Here is a 20410-nt window from a genome sequence, read left to right as displayed (position 1 = left end):
AGCACGGTGCTTTTACTTTCTCTTTGATCTTTAAAGTCAGTAATAACTTTTGGGGACATGTAAAATCATGACTAATTCAACAAAAGAAAGCAATGCAAGTCACAGATCTAGAACCTGGGTCTCCCAAATGCAGGCTAATTTACTCCTGTCAGGTTCATTTGGACCAAGCCTATCCCATGACTGTGGAACCAGACTGAATCAAGAGCTGAGTTTTAATGTCTTTTCTTTAGTTTTTATTTTATTTATTTCAGTATTTTTTTAATCGTCAGCTGACTTTGCTCTGAATTTTGTTCCCGCTGACAAATTTGAATAAACCCATCTATGGGTTTGAACAGTGGAGTATTTTTTCAGAGGTGTGAAATGATTGGAAAGCCTCTTAACTGTACATTCTGAAGCATTTACTTCTTCTTGTCTCTGGGATTGAATAAAAGCAGCTGGTAAAATCCTTTCCACTTAATTGTTCGAGACACGGCCTTCAAAGGGTATGAAGTGGGTAGGCAGAGGATAAATGCTTATCACAGTTTCTCAGATGAGGAAAGTGAAACCCAGAGACCTAAATCTTCTGACTCATGCAGATACCCTGCTGCTGCCTCTGATATCTAAATGATGGCACTGATCTACTCACAAGATTGGTGCATGTGGTTGTTTTTTGGCTAATACTTGGAAGCACTAGGCTTTTTGTGTTTTGTGGGGTGTTTGCATTTTGCTTTATTTGCAATATTCAGGTTGAGGGAGTCATTATAAGAAGAGGCTCAAAAACCTTAAACCCTTTGAAAATAAAAAGTCTCACATTTCCCTTCTACTTTGACTCTCTGTTGGAGTGGAACACTTATGTCATTAAAAACACTGTAGTTTGCTTATCTAATTTCTACTCTATGTGTTAATGGCTTCCCACTGCTCTTAGGAAAAATTCCATTCTTCTTCAGACTATTTGCAGTACTCTCCAGGGCTTGATCCCTGCCTCTCTTTTTAATCAGTCTCTCTCTCTCTTTTTTTTTTTTTTCCTCTGTGCTTTAGCTAATCTGAATTTCTTAGATTTTTTTCAATGCCTTGCACATGGCTTCCTTTCTCTTGCCTCTGGGCCTTTGAACATGCTGTTGCCTGTGGGCTGGAGCACTTTTCCTGCCCTCTTCCTCTGGCTCACTCTGATCCTCCAAGACCTCTGAGAGCCCCTTGCTGAGTCCTAGACCAGGTTGGTCTTATCTACTGTATATTCCTACAGCACCCTCTTTTCTCCTCATTCTGGACTCATCACACTGCAAGAACTTTTATAGTCTTTCTCTGGTATATTAGTTTCCTTGGGAAGGCAGGCACAGGGTCAAGAGAAAAGAAGTTCCTTAAAATTACTGGGGTCTGATCAAAAAGTTTTTTATATTAGACTGGCATTTTGTAACATTTTAGAATTTATGAACTCCTTTCAGAATAATATAATTTTGTAAACCCCCTCAAGAATTTAAAAGATAATGTTGTCACTTTTATAAACTATGATAAAGAAGTGAATTTAGGTAAAATGTTTTCTTTTATATCAACATTATTAAAATTATAGTGTACAGTTTATTTTAAAATAGACTTAAAATTTTAATAGCCTCCATTATATATCAAGATAATTTTTCTTTTCTCAGTTAGCAAGTGATATGCACTATTAAATTTATTTAAATAAATTATGAAAGAGTGTGATTTATCAAAATAAATTTAAAGATCAAATACTGTGCTTAATTTGGGACCAACTTCATTAAAATGTAGTTGGAAATTTAATGACTTGCTAATATATATTTTTTTAAATAAGAGAAACCTGACTTCTTGACCCAATGTTTGGTTTGCACTCTTAAAAAAATGACTTCTTCTTAAATGTAATTTTAAAGTTTTGTTTTTAAACTGTGAGTTACCACAGATGGTTTCAACTACATATCTTACAGGGAATAACACATTGTAGGTATGGGATGCCTTTCTTCTAACAATTGAAAAGTCAATTTGGTTATGGTTATTCCTATGTCTTGTGTCTTTAACAATGGATTCATAAAATTGAATCATATGAGTGCTACATAGTGACCTGGTGAAGACCATCTTGATGTGAACCAGATGACTTGATACTTACACTTCTAATTGACAATTGCATTTCATCATCTGTATTCTTAGGCTTCTTGTTTTCAACCTATAGTCCACTATGATTATAAATTTTATGATATGTGGCAAAGAATTAAAACGATGAAAAACTGTAGAACGCTCAAAACCACCTTGGCCTAAGTGGAGGTTGCCAGGGACTGGAGGGAAGGGAGAAGGGGGAGTTAGTCTTTAATGCGTATAGAGTTTCAGCTGGGGAAGATGAAAAAGTTCTGGAGATGGATGATGGTGATGGTTGCACAACAATGTACTTAATGCCGCATTAGAACTGGACACTTAAAAATGGTTAACATGGGCTTCCCTGGTGGCGCAGTGGTTGAGAGTCCGCCTGCCGATGCAGGGAACACGGGTTCGTGCCCCGGTCCGGGAAGATCCCACGTGCCGCGGAGCGGCTGGGCCTGTGAGCCATGGCCACTGAGCCTGCGCGTCCAGAGCCTGTGCTCCGCAACGGGAGAGGCCACAACCGTGAGAGGCCCGCATACCGCCAAAAAAAAATCAAAGGAGAGATGTATTATCTAATCAGCTCTGCTATATTTTGACAAGTGTTTTTGCCCCATTATTTATGATAGCCACAAAAGAGTTCACAATGTAATGCCCACAGGGCATTTTTCATAATTAATGAAACTTTTTAGGAGGAAACTTTACTGGAACAAAAGTTTTAATTGCCCAGGGCTGACCAAAGAGTGCAAAGACAAGCCTCCCAAGTGAGGATGAAAATTGGCAAGGTTTTCCTAAATATCACTTCCCACTATAATATTATTTCAATATTGCTGCCATAATCTAGATGCCAGAGTCTGTTAGCATCCTGCAAACGAAAGTATGATGGCCTTCAGTAATACTTACATAGAAAATAAAAGTATCACTTTCAAATAAGCTGACACTTCTGAACATGTAATAACCAGGGTCACAGAATCACAGGGGCCAGTGAGAAGAATTAAAAAGGGTCCCTGTGAGCCCCACTGACACACATACCACCAGGAAAAGTTCCTGTCCCTCCAACCAACCCACAGCAACACCCAGCAGTGTCATTCAGCAAGTGGAGTGACCTGCTTCTTCCGCCCCCAAGAGGCCCCGGGGAAAGTGGAGAGAGCATAGGACCAACCCCTTGTCACTGATGAGTGAGGCCCAATGGCAAATACAAGGCATGAACGGCACACAAAGCAAGGCCACAGTTTCAGTGTCTCTCCCTTATATCCTCACCTCCAGTGTTCCCTGCATTTTCTGCTCTTTTCATGATGAGGAAGAAAGCAGCAATAGCCCGTCCACTCTGGAAATGTGGACTAGTGATCTGGCATCGTGGGACATACCACAGAAGTTACCTACCCCAAATAGGATTCAAACCCTGATCTCCTAATACGTCCACCTAAATTTTTCTAAGGCTCTTGACCAAGCAGTAGACTGCGAATCCCAAGCAGTTGACACATGTGTTCTAGGGTCTTCACATGACTAATGGCAGTCAGAGCAGCAACTTCATTTTTTTAAAATCAATAATCTAATTGTTTTCCCTTTAAAACTAGAAAGTTTAGAGCCTCTGTATATCACACAAGTGTGCACAATGGTTAATGGCGACAAGTCAAACGTGATTAACTAGGCCAAGGTGATTTTTTATTGTGGTAAAATATACACAATATAAAATTTACCATGTTAACCTGCATCAGCAGGCGGACTCTCAACCACTGTGCCACCAGGGAAGCCCTCCTTTGATGTTTGATTGGTTTTCTGGTTTAATTTTTAAAGGAATAGCTGTCGCTTCCTTATAAAATAGGAAATGCTCATTAAAAAATATTCAAAACTGAAAAGTACGAAGAAGTCAGCAATAAATTGTTCCAACTTCTATTACACCAAAAGAGTTCTACGTTCATTCATTCAATGAGTATACATTGAGTGCTTTCTATGTGTGAGGCATTATGACACCAGGGATCAAGTCCCTGCTATCGTGAGGCTTATGTTCTGGTGGGAGGGTAAGATGATAAATACATAACTAAGTAGATTTATAAGTGTCATAAAGAAAAATAAAATGGGGTAAAGGCATAGAGAGAGTTAGGGGCTCTTTCAAATGGAGTGGCCACAAGGTTGCTCTGAGAAGGCCACATCTGGGCAAAGAATTGAGTGAAGTGAGGGAGTTAACCTTGTGAATGTTGGGGGGAGTGTGCTTCAAGCTGAGGGAAAGCATATGCAAAGGCCCTGAGGTAGAAGTGTGCTTGGTATGTTCTGTGAACAGACAGGCCAGTGTGGCTGGAGACCAGTGAGTAAGCTGAACATAACAGAGAGACTGGAGAGATAGCCAGGGGTTAGGCCATGTTAGGTTTTAGAAAGCCTGCAGCTTTTTTCTACAATGTGAAGCTGTTGGAGGATGATGAGCAGGGAATAGACTGTAGGGGAGTGAGGGTGGCGGCAGCAGGAACAGTTAGGAAGCTACCACAGTAATTCAGAGCAAAATGATGCTGAGTTGGACAAAGTTGGGAATGGTAGAGGGGATAAGAAGTGGTTTTAATTCTGGTTGAAATTTGAAGGTAGAACGAACAGGATTTGCTCATGAATTGGATTGGGAGTTTGAGAGAAAGAGAAGAATCAATGATAAATCTTAAGGTTTTTGGCCTGGCAGGTGGTGTCATTACTAAGACAGGGAACATGGGGATCAGGGTGTGTATCAAGAACTCAGGTTTGGGCATGTTAAGTTCTAAGTACCTGTTAGCCATCCAAGAGGAAATGTTAAATCAGTTATAGGGGCCAGGAATTCAGGGAGGGGTCCAGACTGGAGATACAGATTTGGCAGTTACCAGGCACAGAACCAGAAGAGATCTACTGGGAAGCAAGTAGAAATGGAAAAGAAGCCCTAGATGGAACCCTGGGGTGTCAGCAGTTGGAGGTTGGGAGAGAGGAGAAGGGTCCAGTGAAGGAGACTGAGAATGTGTGTCCAGGGGCATATCAGGAGAGGGTGTTGTCCCGGGGCCAGAGAGTGATCCCCTCTGTCCAGTCCTGGTGGTGGTGGAGGAAGCTGGGTCCTGAGAACTGGCTGTGTTTGGCAACGTGGAGATCGTTACTGCCCACCGCGAGAATGGAAGAAGCAAGGGCCTGATTACAGTGGGCTAAAGAGAAAAAGGGAAGAAAGGAAGTAGAGGCTGGGAGTATGGACAGCCATTCTGAGTTTTACTGCAAAGAGAGGGCAAGATGAAAAAGTAGCTGGGGAGGAAGGGGGAGAGCAAGGAAACTGTGTTTCCTTAGGGGGGAATATAACATGTTTGTTTGCTTATGGGAATGATCTGGCAGAGAGGGGAAAAGGATGATAAAGAGTATAAGTGTATAACTTTAGGAGCAAGGGCCTTGAGTGAGCAAGAAGGTGTGCGTCCTAGTGTGCAGGTGGAAAGATTAACCTAGGCTAGGAGCTGAGACAGGGAGGGCTGGGAGGGGAGGTGGGGGTAGTGGATTTGGTGCCAAGCATGTGGACTTTCTCTTCCAGTGCACACTTTCGGCTCATGGAAACAGAATGGTGGCTGGCGAGAGTGAAATAATTTTATAAGATTGGCATTATGCCATATGTGCTTTAAAAATAAAAGCAATTGAATTTAATTTTACTTGAATCTAACATAAGAAAAAGAAACTGAAGTGAAAGTAAAGAAACTGGTGAACTTCAGATAAATGTTTCTTCTCCACAAAAGATTGTATTCCTTTAAGTTCTCTCTAAGGTTAAGAAAATGATTGTGAAAATCATTAGGAGGCTGAAGTCATTGCTGATATTTTAAACTACATTTTTAGCTAAATCTTCACTTTTTGACAAGACTGGCTGATCCCTTGCCTGGAAAGATTAGGTGATTCATTTTCTTGCCCTTCCTTGTACCTCTCTTTCCCATCTCCCAGTTTTTGTAGCTTATCTGGCTTTATTTCCTTGGCAGTGTTTCTCACATTTACATTCTGACCTGCACGCTCCCGTTTTGGGGGTCTTTTCTTTTACTGCTTCTTTGTTCCTATGGTTTTGTTTTGATTGAGCTACTGGGTTCAGGATTTCTGTCTCTCAGGAGGGGTTCATGGGTCTATATAGGCTGAGATCTTTCAAGTTGGTGAATGGCTGAGCCTTTTTCACACTTGAACTTGAGGTGACTCAGCTTGCCATAAATTCTTGGATCACAGTGGCTCTCCTTTAGAATCATTTTAGAATGTGGCTTCATTTACTTCAGGCCTCAAATGTTGCCTGGAACAATCTGGAAAAATCTGAGACCATCCTGATTTCCCCCCCTACTTTGTCAGACAATTTGCTTTTTCTCCATTGATTCTTAAATAATTCTTTATCCTTGAAGTTCAAAAATTTAAACAGTATCTGTCTTGATGATGATTATTTTTTGTACATTTCCTGGTATGTAGTATCCCTTTTCTACCCACAGATTTAGTCCATCCATTTTAAGGAAATTAATTGCTCTGTATTATATCTCTGGGTATTCTTTCTATTTTGTTCATCTTCCTTTGCCTTTACTATGAGTCTTTTTAAGTCTTTTTTTTTTAACATGCCATTAATTGGATTCTTTTTTTTAAAATAAATTTATTTTATTTATTTATTTTATTTTTGGCTGTGCTGTGTCTTCACTGCTGCACGCGGGCTTTCTCTAGTTGCGGCGAGTGGGGGCTACTCTTCGTTGCAGTGCACAGGCTTCTCATTGCGGTGGCTTCTCTTGTTGCAGAGCACGGGCTCTAATCACATAGGCTTCAGTAGTCGTGGCACGTGGGCTCAGTAGTTTTGGCTCACGGACTCTAGAGCACAGGCTCAGTAGTTGTGGCGCAGGGGCTTAGTTGCTCCGCGGCATGTGGGATCTTCCCGGACCAGGGCTCGAACCCGTGTCCCCTGCAATGGCAGGTGGATTCTTAACCCCTGTGCCACCAGGGAAGCCCCATTAATTGGATTCTTAAAAACCTTTAATTATGAAAAATTTCAGACATACGCAAAAGTAGGGAGAATAGTGTTATGAACTTCCATATCCCCATCACCCTGCTTCGAAAATCCTCAGTTCATGGCCAGTCTTGTTTTATTTGTATCCACTCCCCACCCCCCTGTCACTCCCCTCCATCACTTTGAAGCAAATACCAGACATTATTCATCCTCGAATATTTCAGTATTTATCTCTAGGACATAAGAACTCTTTTTTTTTTCAACTTAACCATTAATAAGTTTCATCTATTCTGTTTATAATCCATTTGTTAAATATGTAATGACATTGCCTTTGTGTTAGATCAGTAGCTTTTTTGCTCTGAAGGTGTGATGGGTTATCATAGTTGCTGGACCTCAAAATCAGGAAGACAAAACTCAAAGGACAAGCCGGAGAATTCTCCCTGATACACAGTGGTGACACATTGGATTGGGCAACAGTAGCAGGAGTTGTATAGACAGGAAGTATCCGTTGGTTCCTTGGTGTTCTCTGAATTTCTAGTGTTCATGTGAAATATGGAAGGAATGGGAGGAGGACCCGGAATGTACAGTTTCTTTTCAAGCAAGAAGTGAAACTCCAGCCCTTTCTGATTTAGTAATGACCATGAAGAAGGAGCTGAGTGGTTTGAAGACTCTGTTCTAGTTCTGCCTTTGGTGGCCATGTGTTTTATTCCACAGCTTTTTAAATCTTCAGGTCAAGACCTTCTACTAGGTCATGAAATCAAATTAGTGGGCTACAACCAGCATTTAAAATGTAAAAAAACAGACTCTATGGAATATGTATTGTTTCATGAAATTGTGTTTCCTGTGTGTGTGTATGTTGGCTTGTAAGAGTTAGGAAGCCACTAATTTATTCTATTCAATTCCTATCATTTCCTATACCTTCTTGTCTAGAAAGTTAAAGGATTAAAGAGCCCATGAGACAGATCTGATTTATGTATTTAACAAAAGCATATATGGTATTTTCAATGTACCAGGAACTATTCTAATTACTTTACAAATGTTAACTCATAAAAACTCTAAGAGGTAGGTACTATTATTAATGAACTTTGACACATAGAGACATTGAGGCACAGAGAAGTTAAGTAATTTGCCCAGGGTCACATAGCTAGTAAGTGATGGAGCTGGCGTTTTGAGCCCAGACATTCTGTTTTCCAGTTATAGGCAGGCACGTCATATACAAGCAATAGTGATCATAGATGCCACTTACTAAATACTTTCTTTGTGCCAAGCAGGCTCAGAGAAAGTTGAATGGTAACTCAGAGTTTGCTCTACTGCCTCTCCAGTTGATAGCATCTCTAGGTGGGCATGGACTTTTTGCTACTGTTTCCTTCAAGAAGAAATGATATAAAGGTGTTTTCCCACTCCACCACAACACAAATACTTAAATACTCAAAGTTAAGGCAGTAAGAATGAGGACTTTTGTGTGATAAGCTGAAGAAATTCAGGGATCCCAATCAATATTGCCAACTAGAACTATAGGATTCCAGTATGAAAGGCAACTAAATGAGTCCATATCTCAGTTTCATTTAAAAAAAATGTAGGAGAGTGGAAAAGAGCCCTGTTTTAGAATTGAACACATCTAGGTTCAGATCCTGTCGTGATCTGTAACTATCTTGGTGACTTCAGGCAATTAACTAATCTCTCTGAACCTCAGTGATCCCTATCTGTGAAGTGGGCAGAATCAGGATTGACTTTTAATAGAATCTTACTAGGTACCCGGCATATAGTAAACACTTTACCTATTTTATCTATGTTATCTCTTCTACGCTTTACAACAATCCACTGGTGTGGCTGCTGTTACAAACTCTATTTTATAGATAATGAAACAGACTTAGAGAGATTAAGTGTCTTATTCAAGGATACACAACTAGCATGTGGCAGAGCTAGAATTAAAGCCAGGTCTTTCTGGACGCAACATCTGGGCTCTTAACCATTCTGCTTATTGCAAACTTATCCCACTGGGATGTTTTGAGGATTAAATGAAATAACATACCTTTACACTTAAATGGTGACTCAACTTTCTATGAGTCACATAGAAAGTATTTAATAAATGGCATCTGTGATCACTGTTGATTGTATACCTACCCATAACTTTTGTAGAGACACTTTACCTGTTCACAGAAAACAAACTGTAGTCAACTAAATCAGTTCTTATAACCAACCAATCACTTCACAAATATGTTGAGTCCTTGAAAAATAACTATTAGTTAGCTATTCTCAACACTCTACTAAGCAGATACTTTTGTTGGGGAATAAGTTTCATCAAAGAAAAGATGATCTGGGCTTCCCTGGTGGTGCAGTGGTTGAGAGTCCGCCTGCCGATGCAGGGGACCCGGGTTCATGCCCCGGTCCGGGAAGATCCCACGTGCTACGGAGCAGCTGGGCCCGTGAGCCATGGCCGCTGAGCCTGCGCGTCCGGAGCCTGTGCTCCGCAACGGGAGAGGCCACAGCAGTGAGAGGCCCGCATACGGCAAAAAAAAAGAAAAAAAAAAAGAAAAGATGATCTATCCAGCATCTAGACCAGTGCCTGGCCCATGGTAATTGTCTTAGTCTGAGTTCCCTAGAATTAGAACTCTAGAGGCAAAAGCTTACACTTTATTTGTGAGAGCCATCACAGGGAAGCAGGAATGAGGAGAAAAGGGAAGTGAGAAAGGGAGGGAGGGAGGGAGGGAGAACAAATATAAGGGACTGATTAGAGGCTGGCCACAGCTTCATGACAGGCTGATCATTTGGTCTTGTGGGACATCTTCAGAGAAAATATGTGAAGCTACTACATCTCTGAATGGTCCACTGGGGGAAGGAGGGAGAAGATTTCATTTGCCAGCCCCCATCCCCTCTTACTCAGGGGTTGATGTCCTAGAGCTTCAATTCCCCTGTGCTTCTTCATGGCATGGCTGGTGGCTGAGCAGGTCCCTCCAAATCCCATGCCTCAGTGGCGACAGGGAAACCCTGGGGTGGGAATTGAGAGGCGTGTAGCACAGGTACAAGGCAAGGGGCTGTCAGGGCAGCCCACCAGCATGAAGGACTGGAACAGTCATAACAACTAGAGCAGTACAGGCTGACCCAGCCTGTCAGTGAGGTGGTTGTGTTCATCTTGGGTGATGCATAGCAGGCTCTCAATAATGATCGCCCAAGTAAATAAACTCTTTGCCCTGCTGTCTTCTTTAAGTGATTTGCAGTTATTGACACCCTGATACATCTCTTTCCATTCTCACTCTAGTTTCCTATCTCCTCTTCTTTTGCTTTCCACCTAAATGAGGGTGTCCCCAGGCTTAGGCCTACTTCTCTTTCATTCTCCATGCTTTCTATGGGCAGCTGCATTTGCTTTCATGGTTAACTTCATACTCCCATCTACTTGCTGATGGCTCGCAAATGTCTCCCTCCAGACTTGACCTCTCCTGAGAACTCCAGACTGGAGAACAAAACTTTATTTTCCAATAGGAAGTTCCACAGGCACTTCAAAGGCCGAGCGAATCTCCTGGTCCTCTGTAGTCATCTTTGTCCCTTTTCCCAACAACTAACAGGGGCTTGGTCCATGCTGGTGGAACTAAATCTGAAATGATGTGCTAATACTGTAGACCAAGCTGGGTCCTACACAAAATGAAGTAAATCCTCCAGAGCCAGCTCTCTAGGAATCTAGGGTCTGGATTTTAGGATTGATCTGGTATGTTTTCCATTCAGTTGCGCTGGAGCCTTGAGCAGCATACAGTTTACCGTTGTCCATTACTATAGTGGACATGTTGAAATTGACATTTAGTCTTTTCAGGAGTTGATTTCAGGGAAGTCCTTGGGTTTTTGACTCTTCTTGCGCTGTCCTTCTGCTTTTCAAGACCCTTACCTTGCTTTGTCCACAGTTTACAGATCCCTTTGGAACAGTGTATCTGATCTGCTCGTGGAGCATGCGCACCCTTTCTTTCTTTTCCACCCCCCTCTTTCTCTCCATGCTCTTCTGAATAAACCTTCAAATCACTGTGCTGTACTCACACAGGCTCCTGGGCTTGATCTGCCCATTTCTGCCTCCTCACCTTTGCCCTAGTAATCACAGCGCTCCTTCCTCTATAACCCTTACACCTCTTTAAATCCTCCCCAGTTCCAGGCCTGAAGACTAACTCAGGCTGATCCTGGTTTATACTGATCTCCTCTCTGAGCGTAATCTGGGACCATTATTTTAGCACTTAGCACACACAGTCCTATACAGTTGAATGCTTTTGCATTTAGTCTCCTTTTTTTCCCAATTGGATTATAAGCTCCTTGAAAGCAAGACAATGTCCTTGTGTGTTCCAATGATTTGTCACTCAGATCTTTGCACAGAGACGGTATGAGACAAATATTTGCTAGATTTGTTGGTTGGTTATCATGGTCCTTGGGAATTCACTTCCACTTTGTCTCTAGCAATCAATCAGGGGCATCAGACTAAGTAACATTTCCCAGAGGAGCTGTTGGTCATCTCATTCCAAATCTTTAGTTTGTAGTACAAGTTAATTCTAGACTTCGGACCTCAGGAATTCTGTTTCTTAAACATCTCAGGCAAGGCCTAGGAGCTAAAATTACTACTTTGGCATTTGATGTGGCAGCTTGTTCATTTGGGAGCCTTTTGTCTTTGACTTTCTATTGAGTCACTTAAAAGAACCAAGGCGGCCTGCCAAGAGCAGTCCTGATGATTAAAGTTCATTGAGATATTCTCCTTCACACCCTCCCATCTCATTGGCTATTTATGAGGCTGCTTTCTGTGTCTTCACTTGGGGGCTCAACAGTTAATGAATGGACATCCTTCGGAAACTCTTAAGGCCATTTTTCTCCTTCTCCTTCCCCCTGGCTGGTTTCTCTTTGTCTCCAAAGCTGCATGCATTGTTCTTAGGTAGTGTGGAGTTAATGCGAGGGGAGGAAAGGTTCTTTCTTTCATAACTTTGGGGAAATCTACTGCACAGGGCAGACAGTTTTGAAGATGGCCAAACTTAAAGTTCGACACAAAGAACTATAGTAAAAGGAAAGCCGGAGAGACTAGCACTCCGGTTGCCACCACCCCTCCTTCCTCCCACCAAGGTAACTGTCTTACCTTTGAACCCAACCTTTGATCTCTCTTACATGTCCAGTTTGCTCACCACTGTATAGAGATAGCTTGGACTCACTAGCTTTAGGATCAGTGGCTCTAAATTATGTATTATTACTAGTGATTAGCATTAGTATGTGTGGGGATTTTCCACTCATGGACTTCTCCTATCCTTTTTGACCTCTGTACTATTCAGCCTGGATTGCTCATTAACGCTCACTCCATCTCTTAATTTAGAAGGCCTAGGAACCCATCCAGCAGACCTCCTCCTCTCTGATCTTCCTTCAGCTCTGTTCCCATCATGACACAAACTTTCACCAGCTCCATTTCTGGCCTCTTGAGATCCAAACTACCCTGTTAGCCTTTGGAGCTGCTCCTCTCTGTGCACCCTTATGTCTGACTTACGCTTACGTCGCCTTTTGTTCTGGTGAGGCCAGCCTCCTCACTATCTCATAAAGAGGCCGTGCTCAAACATTCCCATCTCTCCGCTTATGTTTTCCCTTCTTCTGGAAGGTTGTCTCCTCACCCTTCCATTTATTGAAATTTTACCCATCCTCAGAATACTAGTTCAGACTTCTCTTTCCTCCCATTTTCTCTCTTTATCCTCTCCTTCCTTCCACAGGTTTCAAGCCCTACTATATGCCAGGTATTGTTTTGGGTCTAGGAGTATGTTGTGAGCCAAACAAACAATTTCTCCCTCTCAAGGAGTTTAGTCTTTCTCAAGAAGCCTTATTTTAGCAATGATAGTCCCCACTGCTTTGAGTCCTTAAGACTTTTACTCGTAATATTTCTTCTCAGTTTCATTCTTGCAGTATACTATAATAAAGATTTATATATTTAATTATATATCTTGTAATTATATATAATTATGTAATATGTAAATAATTATGTATTTTTTGAAAATGTATTATATATTTTGATCATGTTTTCACAATTAGATTGTAAGTTCCTTGAGGACAGGGACCTTCATGCTTCTGAATACTTGAGAATTCCCTACTTAGTCCACTAGGAATCCTTTGTTTGCAAGAGACCAAAACCCCAATGCAAACTATTTTAAGCAAAAACGGAATGAGTTGGCTTGTATGCTGGAAAGGGCCAGGGATAGGGCTGGCATCTGGCCATGATTGATTCAGGGGCTCAAGTTTCCTTTTCCCATACCTCAGCTGTGCTTCCTCTAGGTTGGCTCCATTCCACTCGTGGTGGCAAGATGGTAGCACTGTCTCAGACTGACATTGTCCCCAGGTCTTGTAGCTCCTAAACAGGGCCTGGAGGTAACATCTACCATCTTTGGAGAGGCCAGAGGTGGAATCAACTTTGTGAAAAGCACTAAGAGTCGGGCTTTCCTGGTGGTGCAGTGGTTGAGAGTCCGCCTGCCGAGGCAGGGGACACGTGTTCGTGCCCCGGTCCGGGAAGATCCCACATGCCGCGGAGCGGCTGGGCCCGTGAGCCATGGTCGCAGGGCCTGCGGGTCCGGAGCCTGTGCTCCGCAACGGGAGAGGCCACAACAGTGAGAGGCCCGCATAATGCAAAAAAAAAAAAAAAAAAGCACTAAGAGTCTGGGAGGATATGGATGCAAGGAAGGGAAAACAATAAGTATGTCACATCCACATATTCTGGAAGCTTAGTAGCTATTTGTTGATTGATTGTTTGGATTAACTCATGTTTGTTTCTATGCTATATTCAATAGGGTAAAGTAACGAGGAAAAAGGCCATCAATCACACTCTTTGAGGAAGAATATTTGCTGTTTTCTAGTTTGCTAAGAGTAGCTTGATGGCTTTTATTGGCATACTGACTACTGAGATAAGTAATAATGTCAGTCACTGAAAGATGTGGTATAGGAAGTTGATTGAGGGTGATACGTGTCTTCCTTCTCTCTGCTGTCACGACACTGTGTGCATCCCTCATTTATTTATATTATTGTTTCACTGTGTTTGTTGTAGGTTTTTTACTTGTCTCTTCCTGACTGCTCTGCTAACATTGACAGAGGACTTTGTCTTTTTACTCTCAGAGCACCTGGAAGGTGCTCAAATAAATATTTGTGACAAGAGTAAGTAAGAAAGAACTTTCGCTTAGGAGTTCCAGGCCTAGATCTGAAGCTTAATAGCTGTGTGATCTCCAGAAATTCCTTCCCCTTCTCTGGGCTCTGGTTCGGTTATCTGTCCAAGAAAAAATTTAAAGCCCTTCCCATTACTGAGTTTGTAAAAAGGCAAACCTGCAGGTAAAGAGTGAGACTTGGCAAGGTATTCCAGCATTCTGTTTCCCAGGGAACAGTTCTGAGAGGAGCTGATGACCATTGTGATAAGAGGTCCTGGTAAGAGATATGGAGGGTAGAGCCTGGTGAAAGCCTCAATTGTCTTCTTATATAACACTTGCTGGAAAGATACTAGGAATTCATATTCCTGAGATGGCTGAGGTGACATCATGTGTTTGTGAAAGGCTAAAAGCAGGAGAGGCAGATTTTGTGGAAAAAGACCGACATCAGGCCTGGTTCCCAGTGGGGAACCCAGGCTGACCTCATGCTCAACGGGCTCTGAGCACAACCTGTGGGAGTGGCAGCTCTTGTCCCCTAGGTGCCAGCATGTCAAGGAGAAGGGAAGGACGTGCCTGTGTTGATCTCCTGAAAGATTACATCTTTCTCCAGGCCTCCCCTCGACCCCCATTTTTCTCCTCAGAGATAAGGGATTCATAGGAGGGGGTTCCATGTGACTTAATCAGACAGAATTCCTAAAAAAGGAGATGAATTTTGAAAGAGGGAAAGAAAGGGGTTAATATCTTTGGATTGGAAGCAGTGAGCTGAACAGAATCCAGTACTCTGCTGACTGATGAATTTCCTGGGCGTCCTCTGAAGTGAGGACAGTTTCTAGAGGACTGTGTCACCTGCATTGGCAGGTGTTATATAATTTTAGAGTCTCCATGATTGTCGCTGTGGCAGGGCCCTGTTTTTGTTAAATGATCAGTATCCTGTTAGGTCTAGTTTTTCTTTGAATTTCATCAGTTTTGTGACCCTTCTGCTTCTTTCTAAAAAGGAAATGAGCCTCCTTCTAACTCCCAGAACAGGTGTAGTTAGGATCTCAGCTATGGCCAAGCATGGACAAGGAGTCAGCATATCCTGGGGGGATATGGACGTGTGTGCTGAGCCTGCATTTGAACTCATACATAAAAACATTCCTTGCCAGGTTTTGATCTGACACCCTTCGGAAATGATGGAATGGTGATCTGCCAGTGGAGTTCAATGTCCTGGCCAAGCTTCCTGCCTGAGGGACAGCTTCTAAGATTTGCTTTAAGAATATTCAATGCAGAACTGAAATTCAGCCCATACAAGTGGAGAAATGGAAACCAAGAATTCCTTCCTCTTTTTGGTGCCTGTTTGCTGGACCATTTTCCCCTTAGTTGGCAGGATGGCACTCAGCAGGACATGCTGTTTTGGTGGGGTTCAATTTTTGTAATGAGATATAATTCACATACCATAAAATTTACCCCTTTGAAGTGTACAATTCAGTGGGTTTTTTGTTTTTTGTTTTTGTATATTCACAAGATTGTGCAACCATCGTCACGGTCTAGTTCCAGAACAGTGGAGTTATATTTTGACTTGAATATTTGAATGAAATGCTAACCAAAGGTTAACTCTGATTTTCAAGAAACTTGTTCTAGAACTTTGGCCCCTTTTGCAAGGGAAGCTGCAGTTTTTATTCAAGTGTCATTTTTATAAAACATAATAGAAAAAGAGTCAGAGGACATTGAAATGTTCTTAGGCTTGTTGCCTAATATCTTTTGCCTGCTACTGATGACTTAAATCTTTGGTCTTTAGGTGGGGGCTTAATACCATGGCTATCTATAATAAAGAATATTTGAAGCAAAAGTAATGAGACTGTCTTTGCTTTCTTTTCCTTCCTCTTCTTGTCAAGCCATGCTTCATTAGGGCAGGGCTTGGGCCTGTTTTGTCCTCTGTTGCCATCACCTAGCACAGGGTCTGTTATACAGTAGGGGCACAGTAAAGATTTGCTGAATAAGTGGGCTGGGTGAGGTGCCCAGGGGAGGTCATTTTTGGCATGTATCACTCCAGGTCGTTCATGGTGACCTTTGTGCTTTGGCTTTCTGGATGGCTATGAAATACATTTATAGCCCTGAGATACAGCTGCATGTAGAACGTGAGAACTTGACTTCTTCAGTGTAGTTCTAGGGACAGAACCTACAAAGATCCCATCATCCCCAGCTCCCAGGAACTCTCATCCAGCTATAAACTGAATTTGCAAAGGCTTCTTGGGTTGATGTGGTGAAGCACTGTGGGTGGTGTGATTGTGTGTCTTTGTGTGTATACACGTGTGCACGTGCATTCTGGCCTAAGCACACGATGGAACTGTGTGGATGGAACTGTGAGGAATTCCTCCATGTTTTTATAAATTGCCCCTTTCTTCTTTCTGCTCTTGTAGTTTACTGGTCGGCCAGGGTACAGAGGGGCCTCCAGCCTGGGCACATGGCCCAGGCGTGCTGGCGTTCAGTGGCCTATTGTTTCCTGCCCATCATATGCATGGACAGAGGACTGCGGCAGGCACAGCTGCCTTCTTGGGGACCATTGTTTGTCTTTACAGCAAAAGCAGCAGCAGCAAAAGCCTGGACAGAGCACATTTTGCCCTGGACAGAGCAGCCATTCTGTCTTGGAGCTGCAGGCCTGGAGATGGGGGTAGTTGGAGTCTCCCGTAAGTGCCTGTGCAGAGGCTCTGAGGATGGGAGCCAGGGCGGCATCTCCTTCCATGGGGAGGGGTGGTGGGGGAGGGGAGATGCTCAGTGGAGTCGCATCACTAATTAACCACAGTGGCAGGTGGTATCTCTTAGCAGAGACTCTCCTTTTCCTGGATTGGGGTGGGGATATCGCATTCTCACTTCCTTCAAAGCTGCCCTGTAGAGGAGATCTAGGAAGCAGGAAGGGATCCAGCCCAGTTGTGGACTAGTCGAAACATGGGCTAGTTAGTGAGTCACCGGGCTACTCCAAACTTGACTCTGGGGGCCTGAGTCACCACCTCATCTGGAAGGTGGGGAAGGGGACATTCCAGGGTTTGGAGCGAGAGAAACTGTGATTCCCCCAGAAATACCTCATAGACCCCAGACTCTTGTTCGTTTCTCTTGTTTCCCTGCCCCACTGACAACCTCTTTGACAAGTCAAGGCAAACCTTCATTTGGCTTCAACCCCACTTGCACCTAATTGTATGAGCCTTTGGTAAATTACTTGTCATACTTCAGTTTTCTCATCTGTGCAATCAGGACAATTGGGGATACCAATTATGGACTAGTAATAAAGGTTAAATGAGATGATGTGTATAAAGGTGTTCAGTAAGCATGTGCTCCCTTTCCTTCAGGGGCCCGGAGGGGATGCCTGAGGTTGGGGTGCACTTTGGGTAATGCTGCCCATTTGTTGCAACACCTAAGGAGGTCAGGGTGGAATTCCATGCTGGCTGGATGCACGTTGGGGCTTCTTAGATTAATTCACGTATCTTAAAGGCCTCCTATGAAGTGCTTGTTCCTCAGACAGGACAACCCTGGAGCGGTCTACCTCTGGAACCTCATGAGTATTGTGGGAATTTGCTTAGCCTCCTCTTTTTATGGCGAAGGTGGGCATCATCCATCCTCCTGTGCTCCCTTTCTGCTCCACTAGTTAGAGAGTTTATTGAGGCAAAGTCATAAATGAATTACAAGTGACTCAGAGAGGGCTGACAGCCCCTTGCCTATCCACATCCTCTTGCACATCTGTTACTGACTGGGTACCTGGAAAGCCTTTTCACCCTAAGATGCCCTGATTCTTATTTATTTATTTTTGCGGTATGTGGGCCTCACTGCTGTGGCCTCTCCCATTGCGGAGCACAGACTCCGGACGCACAGGCTCAGCGGCCATGGCTCACGGGCCCAGCCGCTCCGTGGCACGTGGGATCTTCCCGGACCGGGGCACGAACCCGTGTCCCCTGCATCGGCAGGCGGACTCTCAACCACTGCGCCACCAGGGAAGCCCCCTGATTCTTATTTAATGGACAAGTTGTAAGTAATATCAATGAGCATTGTGAATGTCCTCTCCACCCACAGTCTGCCTACCCAGTGGCTACTACTACCAGCTACTACTTCTATCTATCAAAGATAGAAAGAGGACAGATGCCTCGAGGAATAGTCTCGGCAAGGGCTGTTGCCTTTAAGAGGCCCAGAAATCCCTGGCAGGAACCAGATGCCTGGCATGCCCTCTGCAGATCTTCCCCCCCAACACCCTTGTAATCAGACTCCAAAAAAACACAGAACAAGAGAGCTTTGATGAGGTAGGCGGCTTTTCTGCGCAGCCTTCTGTCTGCTTGAAACAATCCTCCGGTGCTCAGTTTCAGTTCAGGTGAGGTTACTGCAGGCCTGGTTGGCATTGGTGGTTGGCACGGGAGGAGGCAGGGAGCCGAAGAGGGTGAGAACTACACTCACAGATCACCTGAGATCACCCATAAAGGACCAGATATTTGTGGTACATCCTGATATCTGTAAAAACAAACAAAAATGAAGATGGGGATGGATGATGGACCCGCAGCTACTCCAAGGTGAAGCCAAATGTACCATTTGCCCATACCTCAGTGCTTCATAAAAGGAGTGGTTGGCAGAATTTTCAACATCATAGCTTCGTTCCTGGATTTGCCTCTGATTTATCTGCAGCTCAGATGAAAACTCTATAGATTCCACACCCCCACCCTATGCATTACAGAGCATAGACTGAAAGCACTGTTACAACTCTACTGTTGGGGAATGAATTTGGAGCATGCAGAGGAAAGACGTAATAATACCGGTGCTCCTTTTCCCTGGGATTGGAGTTACTGTCACATCCTAAGCTATTGGAGCTGAGCAGGCTTGTGGGGGGGTGGGGAAGAAAGGGATGAAAGGAGTGACTCCACTGTGACTCAGATGGGGATTGGGACATAACTTCAGCAGGATACGCACTGCAGGCCTTGCAGTCTGGCTTTGGCAAGCTGCTTCCTGCGGGCGCCAGGTCTCTTGTCAGTAACGAATGCAGTATTGCATCTGAGGCAGATCTGGTTGTATCTGGAGCTGCCATTGCTGCAGTTCCAGAGAGGGTGTTTGCTAACCCTGTACGAGGATTCTGGCCATCCAGAAAGCTGCCAAGCTAGAGCTTAACCAGAAATATTTCTAGCTTTGACACAGCAGAGGCTCTGAGTATCCGTGAGGATGAAGCATCAGAGATATGAGTGATATTTGTTGGTGAAAATATCAACTTCTTGAAGATTGATTACATTCAGTGGTATTGGAAACTGTGGAATCTGATTGACAGTTAATGGTTTGCATGCTTAGAGGTCTGGGTGCTTGTTTCATTCTAGACTGCCACTATTTGCCCTTGGGCAGAGCCCTTTCTATCTCCATTAAAATATCCTGACCTCTCCCCCTACTTCATGAAGATGTGGAAAAACAGTTTGAAATAATGGGAGAAAGTATAAAAAGTAGGAGTTTGGGCTCTAAAGTCAAGCTGTTTGGGTTTGAATCCCGGCTCCACCACCTAATAGCTTGACTTCTTTTTAAGAGTCAGTTTTCTCATCTTTAAAATAAGGATGAAAGTAGTACTAACCTAATAGGATGGTTGGGAGATAATTCATTTGGCTCCCTGCCAGAAGGGAGCCTACATTCTGACACTGTGCTGGAAGCACAATAAATTGCTCGTTAAGGGGTAGCTCTGAGTACTATTATGTCTGATAAGCAGTTTCTCTTAAATGATTTAGCAGATCCCTGGTTTCAGTGTTCTTTAAGGGTCTGAAAAGAGTTGGTGAGTTTTGGTGGTGCCTCACATCACATTTAAAAAATTAAAACCTTTAAGTTCCCCATAGCACAGGGAACAACTAAGTGGAAGGGGTAAATGTTGGTGTTACGGTTTTTTCCAGGGATCTCTGTCTGACTGCCTTACCTCACTTTCATTGCAGAGATCCGTGCTCAGCTCACAGAGCAGATGAAATGCCTGGACCAGCAGTGTGAGCTCCGGGTGCAGCTGTTACAGGACCTCCAGGACTTCTTCCGGAAGAAGGCTGAGATCGAGATGGACTATTCCCGCAACCTGGAGAAGCTGGCAGAGCGCTTCCTGGCCAAGACGCGAAGCACCAAGGACCAGCAGTTCAAGTAGGGACGCTGTGGCTATTACTTTTAGAGACCTTGAGAATGGGGTCCGGGATGGAGGGAGGCAGGGTGTGCCACCTCCATCGAATTGTATTTATGAAGCAGGTGACCTAGTGATTTCAAATTGGCTGAGGGTTGAGAGCCCTCAAGGACTTCTCCTTTTCCAGATCAGTCTTACATTCAGTTC

The 20410-nt window shown here is 43.5% G+C and overlaps 1 protein-coding gene across 10 annotated transcripts in view; it reads left to right on the top strand.

Annotated features, from left to right (window-relative positions):
* Positions 1-20410, top strand: part of SRGAP2 (SLIT-ROBO Rho GTPase activating protein 2) — a 240028-nt gene that overhangs the window by 73074 nt on the left and 146544 nt on the right. For all 10 annotated transcript variants that reach the window (XM_082614407.1, XM_082614405.1, XM_082614406.1 and 7 more), the window contains exon 3: positions 20034-20226. In XM_082614407.1, coding sequence (XP_082470533.1) covers positions 20034-20226 — 193 coding nt within the window. The remainder of the gene's footprint in view (positions 1-20033; positions 20227-20410) is intronic.

Source organism: Mesoplodon mirus (assembly GCF_964341445.2).
Source record: "Mesoplodon mirus genome assembly, chromosome: 3".
Taxonomy (NCBI): Eukaryota; Metazoa; Chordata; class Mammalia; order Artiodactyla; family Ziphiidae; genus Mesoplodon; species Mesoplodon mirus.
The sequence above is the reverse complement of the archived record's forward strand: the minus strand, read 5'-3'. Positions and strand labels throughout refer to the sequence as shown.